Genomic DNA, 8,987 nt, shown 5'->3' with positions numbered 1-8,987 from the left:
GGTGTCTTGAACCCAGGCCGTGTCGAATGCTCCCTCTAAGCTGCAGAGTCTTGTGAGCAAAAATTCTACTCTGCGAGCGACTTGCATTCAAGCTGCGAACCCCTGCGTAAGTTAGTTTGCTCTGGAGCCATCTGTCCTGAGCGAAGACAAAAAGGTGACACCTGGAGGCTAAAAAAACCTGTAAGCTAGCTCACACTAACTCAGCTTAGATTAGAAGGAACACTGGTCTCTAACCCCTGCACCAAACTGTATCTCATGGAGTTCCCTTTCTCTCCTCACAGAGGCCTCCTCTTTGCCATGGCTGCAGAAAACGACACGCAGGTGAGAGAGTTCTTCTTCTCCAGCCTCCCAAGCCACCCAGCCTTCCTCTTCGTCGTGTTTCTGGCTGCCTACCTGGCCATTGTGATGGGCAATCTCATGATTTTCCTTCTGGTCTTTATGGATTCCAGCCTCCATACCCCCATGTACTTCTTCCTCAGCCACCTCTCCTGCTTGGACATCTGCATCTCCACCGTAGTCATCCCCAAGCTCCTCATCAATTTCCTGCGCCAACAGAACACAATTTCGTACAAGGAATGCCTGGGTCAAATGTTCTTCCTGGTTGGCTTTGCCGGCTGCGAGCCATCCCTGATGGCCGTCATGGCCTACGACCGCTACGCCGCCATCTGCAGACCCATGCACTACTCTCTCCTCATGAGCAAGAGGGTGTGCATCCAGCTAGCATCTTTCACTTGGATCTGGGGCTTCCTGGACTCGGCAATTCATGCTGCCTTGGCTTCACAGTTGTCCTTTTGTGGAGCCAACCAGATCCCTCACATCTTCTGTGACGTCCCGCCGCTGTTACAAATCGCCTGCAGCGACACACGTGTCAACGAACTGGCCTGTCACATCACAAGTCTCTTTGTGGGCTTGGGCCCTCTCCTCTTCATCATCTTCTCCTACGTCTGCATCTTGACCTCTGTTCTGCGGATTCACTCCAAAGGCGGCCGGCGCAAAGCCTTCTCCACATGCGCTTCTCACCTCCTCGTTGTTTTTTTCTGTCTTGGAAATGCATTCCTGAACTACAACAAGCCGAGCGCTGGCTATTCCCTGGAGATAGACACCCTGGTCTCTGCCATGTTCCTCATCGTCGCCCCTATGCTGAACCCCCTCATCTACAGCCTCCGCAACAAGGAGGTGAAGGGGGCCTTCAGGAAGGTTGTGAAGAAGTGGACAGATTAAGTGTCACTTTTGGTGGCAAACTTCAGTGAGTTCTGCTGAGAACAGTGTTCTTCAGTAAGGGGACGTTCATTCAGAGAAGGGCAACAAATCTGAAGGAAAAGGAAATGTCCTTTGCTTGTTAACTTTGGAACTAACTAGGTTGACAGTTCCACCATACCTGCATCTGTAATTTCCTTTCGTTTCCATTTTGTCCACTACACTTTTTGGTGTTGGGAAGCAAGAAGAAAGAATGGTTCGGCAGACAAATGGCTGACAGAGATGTAATCCAACCAGTACACTTATCCCATGTTTATGCCACACAAGATCATTCTGGTTGACAAGAGCTCCTTTGCATATTAAGCCACACACCCCTGATGCAGCCAATCCTCCTGGAACTTACAGTGGACTCTGTCAGAAGAGCCCTGCAAGCTCTTGGAGGATTGGCTACATCAGGGAGGTGTGGCCAAATATGCAAAGGAATTCCTGCTACAAGAAAAGCCCTGATGCACCCCTGATGCAGCCAATCCTCCTGGAGCTTACAGTAGACCATGTAAGAAGAGCCCTGCAAGTTCTTAGAGGATTGGCTACATCATGGGTGTGTGGCCCAGGGCTCTTTTGGTAGAGAAAGCCCAGCACGAACTCATTTGCATATTAGACCACACCCCATGACATCACTTTTTGTATAAAAAGCCCAGCGGGGACTCATTTGCATATTAGGCCACACCCCCTGGTATCCAGCCAGTCAGAACTGTGTTCCTGTGTGTTCCTGCTCAAAAAAAAAAAAAGCCCTGGTGTGGCCCAATTTGCAAAGGAGTTCCTGCTACAAAAAAGGCCCTGTGGATTGGCATTCCTTTGCACAGCCTGCGTTTCCTTCATGAGGTCTGGGGAGGGGAGCTTTTGAGAGGAGGTGTGTTTGCTTGAGATATTTAAGGCTGTGCACCTTCTAAGATAAGGGGGGTAGATTGTCACGTTCACGGGACGCAGGCAGGGAGGCGTCAAAGCCAGTCCAAGGTCAGAGTCCAGGAGGTCAAGCAGGAGTCAAGTCACCAAAGCAAAATTGCAAACCAGAATCAGAAGTCAGGGTCCAGAAGCTAGAGGGTCAGGGTGCCAAGGAATTCAAGCAGGTCAGGATCAGGAGGGAGCGTGGATGCAAGCCAGAGAATAGACTTGTTGCTTCCACAAGGCTACCAGGCCCTGGGTGAGAGCTATATGGGAGCCTCCATCAGCCTGCTCCCTGGGTGGCAGCGACTCTGCTAGAACTCAGGGCTGAGAGAGCTGAAGCATTAGCATGCCTCATGTCTCTGAACTCCTGAGATGGGATGGGGAGAGCTCGGAGGAGACTGATTGTCAACAGCCGGCACTAGTGCCTGGAATGTGGGGAGAGTGATTGATGGGCCAGCTGCTGGTTGATTGGCTGAGGAGGTGGTAGGCAACTCTTCCAGGTCTGTTAACCCTTCCAGCTCCCCCTCGTCAGGGCTCATGACATAAACCGTTTTCGCACACAGCTCACCTCGCAGTCACAATCCTGTTCCCTCTGCAGCATCTAGTCGGATTTCCCACCATCTGCGCCGCAGTTACAGGAAGTGCCGCAGCTTTGCGTAGCAAACTTAGAGTGAGGTCAGACATTCATAAAATCCCACTACGGGCATGAGTGGAGTCTGGAAGCATGTCGTATTTTAAGTGGTTGTCCAAACGTCAGCATCTGCGAATGGTGGTTAGCTCGTTCGAGTCCCGTGTTGAGAATACTGGGGCGTGGACTAATTTGATACTGCTTTAAATCAGGAACAAAATTCTTCTGATGGTTCCTGAGCGGAATTTCTCTGTTTGAACGCTCCATCATTGGCGACTTGTCGGAAGCACACCACCGCTTCCCTCCCAAAGCCCCCTGAAAGTGAGATCACTGCGTCAGTGAATGAGCGAGCGAATGTTGGCTCGATAAATCGTTTACCCACCCCATGTCCGGAAACAAAACTCACTTTTGAAAGTAGATGTGAACTAGATGTGAACTGATTTGAATTCCTGGGTTTTTTTCTGCACACGTAGTGCTCGTGCTGGAAAAGTAGTGCCAGCGGACTAGCAAAACTGTTAGTGATCCGACCCATTTAAAAGCGACACGCTGCAGATAGCGGGCATCACTGCGCCTGCGCTAATGCAGATTGACATCTCATGAAACGAGGTCCGGTAGAGCACTCTGATCGACCAGCAACAGGACCCACATGGGATAGAACGGGAGCCTGGCTGTTGTCTGATCAGAAAATTGGTTGTGCGGCTTATAACAGAGGCGCATTGCAGATGGATTTATTGGTGAGTGTGACCACACCCATAAACTGCTAAAACCCAGTTTACATTTGCTACGCAAAAGCCGCAGCACTTCCTGTAACTCCGGTGCAGATGGTGGGAAATCCAACAGACGCTGCGGAGGGAACAGGATTGTGACTGCGAGGTAAGCTGTGTGCGAAAACGGTTATAGAGTGCCATTCCCTTATAATACAAAGTAAGCTAAGCACAGTCACACAGAAACATGAGGGAGGCCAGTGATGAAGAAGAATAAGGTTATCTTACGCGGCCTGGGACCAACATACCTGTGGGACTGTCTCTTTCCAAATATGCCCAGGAGGTCATTATGTTCGGCCTCCCAACATCTGTTGGCCATCCGTGGCCCAAGAGACGCCCGCCTCGCCTCAACTAGGGCCAGGGCTTTCACAATCCTGACCCCAACCTGGTGGAATCAGCTCCCTATTGAGATCCGGGTCCTATCTGGCTTATTAGCCTTCCGTAGGGCCTGTAAAACGGAGCTGTTTCACCAGGCTTTTAGCTGAGGCTGCGGGCATCTATTCTTGATCTGGTTGGCCTCCCCAGCCAGCACTGTCATCTGTGTTAGGAATTGGAATAAAAACTGCCATCCCTATGAGATATCATGATGTGAGATGGGTAGGCTGGGCAATATGTGATGTTGTGGTAATCTGAGTGCTGTTGAGTCGTCTGTTTTAAAATGTTTTTTATTGTATTTTATTGTTTTATTATATGTTGTACTCCGCCCCAAGCCCTACGGGGAATGGGCAGAATAATTTACTAAAATAATAATAATAATCTCTGTGGGAGTGAATGACTCAACATGCCTTGACAATGGGGGCGCTACAGCACTCTAGGGAAGGCCAATGGTAGCTTTCCAGATGTTTTTGCCTACAACTCCCATCAGCCCCAGCCAACATGGCCAATGGCGGGGGGTGATGGGAGTTGTAGGCAAAAAACATCTGGAGAGCTACCGTTAGCCATCCCTGCTCTAGATGTGTTTAGCTGTTAATTCCTTGAATGGGGATGCCTCTCTTCATCTTAATCTGGGAGCTGCATTCTGACCCTCCTCTCCCCCCCCCCCACTTTGTCTTCTCACTTCTGCACATGGCCTTCCATGGAGACAAATGTCTCTGCAGGTCTCTCCTGTAGAGGCAATGCCAGGTCTCTCCTGTAAAGGAGAGCCAGTTTGGTGTAGTGGTTAAGTGTGCGAACTCTTATCTGGGAGAACTGGGTTTGATTCCCCACTCCTCTACTTGCACCTGCTAGCATGGCCTTGGGTCAGCCATAGCTCTGGCAGAGGTTGTCCTTGAAAGGGCAGCTGCTGTGAGAGCCCTCTCCAGCCCCACCCACCTCACAGGGTGTCTGTTGTGGGGGAGGAAGGTAAAGGAGATTGTGAGCCACTCTGAGACTCTTCGGAGTGGAGGGCGGGATATAAATCCAATATCATCATCATCATCATCATCATCTTCTTCTTCTTCTTCTTCTTCTTCTTCTTCTTCTTCTTCTTCTTCTTCTTCTTCTTCTTCTTCTTCTTCTTCTTCTTCTTCTCATACTCCCACACACACGATGTTGGCTGAGTTGCCATTTGTATGATGGGGAAAGCACTCTTTGGATTAATCTTCTCTCTCTCCTTCCAACTGCAACCTGAGTGTAAACAAGATCTACTTCAATAAATGTAAGTTTACATTTTTTGCAATATACACCTTTGGAGAGTTATTCACACTCTGCATGACATTTGTATGACTGGGCAAAACTCTGCTATATTTCACATCCCAGCCACAAGAAATGGTTAGTGTCTGTGACAGGTTAAAATGGATAAAAGGAAGTACTTCTTCACGCAAAGGGTGATTAACATGTGGAATTCACTGCCACAGGAGGTGGTGGCGGCCACAAGCATAGCCACCTTCAAGAGGGGTTTAGATAAAAATTTGGAGCAGAGGTCCATCAGTGGCTATTAGCCACAGTGTATGTGAATATATAAATTTTTTTGCCACTGTGTGACACAGAGTGTTGGACTGGATGGGCCATTGGCCTGATCCAACATGGCTTCTCTTATGTTCTTATGTGACAACAAAGGAAAAAAAAATATTGCAGAAGACAGAAGGGGATTTTCTGAAGCTCAATGTCTAACATATCCTAGAGGGTTAAAGCCCATTCAGGGGGGACCAATTCCCATAGATTCCCGCAGGGACACCATCATTTCCCCTCCAGCAGCCTCCTCAAATCCCCCAGGTCAAAGGAAGGCAACTTCAGCCTTACACAACACCATCTGCAGAGACTCGCTCTGGGCGTTGGAGATGGAGAGAGACCATTCCCTGCCACCCTGCAGCTTCCAGCTCTGTGCAAGATGTGATCCTCTCACTGGGTGGCAAAGACAGCGAAAAGACCACGAGATTCCCCATTGCAACACAGAGCTGAGAGTCTGGAGAAGGGATTCATCCTGGGTTAGTCATCCATGGTAAGTGGGAAGGAAAAGGAGACTAAGAGGGACATGAACAGACTGATAAAATCATGCGTGATGTGAGGAAAGTGGGCAGAGACAACTTTTTCCTTTCTCCCGTAATATTAGAATGAATATTCTTATTTCTGGAGCCGAAAGACCCAGGGTAGGGAGGGCAGAGAAGAGACCTTGTCTCCTTGGCACTGAGCAGACAATTAGGGATGCTGGAAAGAGCAGATTTAGTTGAGTAGGCAGGGAGAAACCAGAAAAGGGATGAATCAGGAATGCATCTACGTGGGGTAGTATTCCAAGAACATAAGAGAAGCCAGGTCTGATCAGGTCAATGGCCCATCTAGTCCAACTCTCGGTGTCATACAGTGGCCAAAAAAACCCAGGTGCCATCAGGAGGTCCACCAGTGGGGCCAGGACACTAAAAGCCCTCCCACTGTGTCCCCTCCCAAGCAGCAAGAATACAGAGAATCACTGCCCCAGACATAAGAACATAAGAGAAGCCATGTTGGATCAGGTCAATGGCCCCTCCAGTCCAACACTCTGTGTCACACAGTGGCCAAAAAACCCAGGGGCCATCAGAAGGTCCACCAGTGGGGCCAGACATCAGAAGCCCTCACTCTGTTGCCCCACTTCTTCCACATGACTGAGATTCAAACTGCCTGGATGCTGATTATTTTTATTTTTTTTTAGAATCATAGAGTTTGAAGACATCTCCAGGGTCATCTAGTCTAACCCTCTGCACAATGCAGGAAACTCACAAATACCTCCCCCTAAATTCACAGGATCTTCATTGCTTCAGATGGCCACCTAGCCTCTATTTAAAAACCTCGAAGGAAGGAGAGCCCACCACCTACCGAGGAAGCCTGTTCCACTGAGGAACTTCTGTAACTGTCAGGACATTCTTCCTAATGTTGAGCCGGAAACTCTTTTGATTTACTTTCAACCCATTCGTTCTGGTCCTACCTTCTGGGGCCACAGAAAACAATTCCACCCCATCCCCTATATGACAACCCACCCCATATGACAATTCCATATGACACCCTATATGACAATTCCACCCCATCCTCTATATGACAACCCTTCAAGGGCTTGGTGATCGTATCACCTCTCAGCCGCTTCCTCTCCAGGCTAAACATCCCGAGCTCCTTCAACCTTTCTTCAAAGGACTTGGTCTCCAGACCCCTCACCATCTTCTTCACCAACCTCTGGACCCGTTCCAGCTGGTCTATATCCTTCTTAAAATGTGGTGCCCAAATGCACATTTTGAATTTTGCAACCCAAATACACATTTTGTGACTCCAGCACCAAGGGGAGGGGCAGAGGTGGGCACCTAGGACAAAAGTTCTATTAGACTCACAAATTCTAATCTAAATTACAGTCTCTATTGAAATTTATTTTATTTTATTTATTTAGTAGGCTTATATTCCGCCCTTTCCTGTAAACGGGCTCAGGGCTGATCACAACGTACAATAATAACAATAAAAACATACAGATCAAAGTTAAAACACTACATTAAAATTAAACAAGTAAAAACAATAAAACAGTAAATAGAGTGCACCACTGGCAGGAAGGGCACATCATACAAGGTAAACAGTTATAGCCCCAGATAAAATGATGGTAGCAGTAGCAGGATAGAACTGCAATAGGACACAAGGTCAGCACAAAGGAGGCCAACTGATGGAAATAACACACACACACAATTTTTTCAGAAAGAGTGGAATAAAATTGGCCACAACTTTATTGGTTACAGATCTAATGAGCCTCGGCACAGCATGGGGTAAGGATCCTGCTCATGGTCACCTTGGAATGGCAGGTTCTGGATCCCACTAGGGCGGAAGCCCAGAGGTGGTCTCTATCGGTGCGTGTGTGTGCAGAGTGAGAAATGAGATATGTACAATAATGAGCTCCGGTAAGGAAGTGAGCCAGACACTTGCACCTAGTATTAAAACAGTGTATTTACAAGCTATATACAAAGTAATTACTAGTGCAGTGACAAACATCAACCTCAGCGACAAAGTGCTCCGCCAGCATTCACCTCTCCAGTGAGAGAACTCTACACAGGTAATGCAGTCCTTATATATTTACATCAGCCAATCAAGGCAGTCCATAATCTTGCTGACTCCAGCAGGTGCTTTCCCCTTGTCCTTAACCAGCCAGAACCGGCTTGCTGACAAGACCACTGTGACCTGACCTGTCAGTTAGATCACCTGCTGGCACGTTGCATCTGTCAGGCTGTGTAAAGGAGGACTAATATCAACAGTCTCCCCTCCCACCTGAGCATGAGGATGATCCTTGGAAATGTCTCCAGGCTGGGCATACCAGTGTCAAGACCCCAGCGGTCCAGTGATCACAAACAGTCCACTTCAGCAATGGATATTTATTGACTCATGACAGCTATAGGCAGGATGGACTTTGAGAAAACTGGCTTGGCGGGCTTTTGTCCCTCTCGTATAGCTTTGGCTAAAACCGTTACGTTTTCAAAGAAAATGAGACTAGGCAGAAAGAATGTGATGACTGTTACCCAGACAGGCGCAATTCGAAGCAGAGAAGCAGGAAAGTAAAAATACTTCAGACAACAGGAAAAAATGGCAAGGCATCTTGACAATCAGTCGCCCCTCATGCCAGCATTCCTCAGGGCAGGGGTGGCTAACGGTAGCTCTCCAGATTTTTTTTGCCTACAACTCCCATCAGCCCCAGCCAGCATGGCCAATGGCTAGGGCTGATGAGAGTTGTAGGCAAAAAAACATCTGGAGAGCTACCGTTGGCCACCCCTGGCGTAGGGGGATCCCCACTCACAGGAAATGGGCACAAAGGCTGGCTTTCCTGAGAATGGATCCAGCCCCAGGCTGATACCACCAAGTTGTGACGAGAAAGAAAGTAAAGAGAACCACATGCAACTCCGGCTAAACAACTAAATAAAGGGACAGGAATGTGGGCCAAGCTGTCGGATAGCCAAAGCGGCACTCTAAATAGCCATCGGGTGCCCCTGCCCCTTCTTTCAGTGGATTATCTTTCCTTGCAGGGGAGTTCTGAGCTCTTA

The 8,987-nt window shown here is 48.5% G+C and overlaps 1 protein-coding gene across 1 annotated transcript; it reads left to right on the top strand.

The window, feature by feature from the left end:
* The first annotated feature begins 297 nt into the window (after positions 1-297).
* LOC132575834 (olfactory receptor 5V1-like) lies at positions 298-1,221 on the top strand. The gene has a single exon (XM_060244521.1). The coding sequence runs from the start codon at positions 298-300 to the stop codon at positions 1,219-1,221; it is 924 nt and encodes a 307-aa protein (XP_060100504.1).
* The last annotated feature ends 7,766 nt before the right edge of the window (positions 1,222-8,987 follow it).

This window comes from Heteronotia binoei, chromosome 8 (genome assembly GCF_032191835.1).
Source record: "Heteronotia binoei isolate CCM8104 ecotype False Entrance Well chromosome 8, APGP_CSIRO_Hbin_v1, whole genome shotgun sequence".
Taxonomy (NCBI): domain Eukaryota; kingdom Metazoa; phylum Chordata; class Lepidosauria; order Squamata; family Gekkonidae; genus Heteronotia; species Heteronotia binoei.
The sequence above is the reverse complement of the archived record's forward strand: the minus strand, read 5'-3'. Positions and strand labels throughout refer to the sequence as shown.

What these genes read in the sequence shown, in the direction of transcription:
- LOC132575834 (XM_060244521.1), top strand. Translation starts at nt 298, where the DNA reads ATGGCTGCAGAAAACGACACGCAGGTGAGAGAGTTCTTCTTCTCCAGC.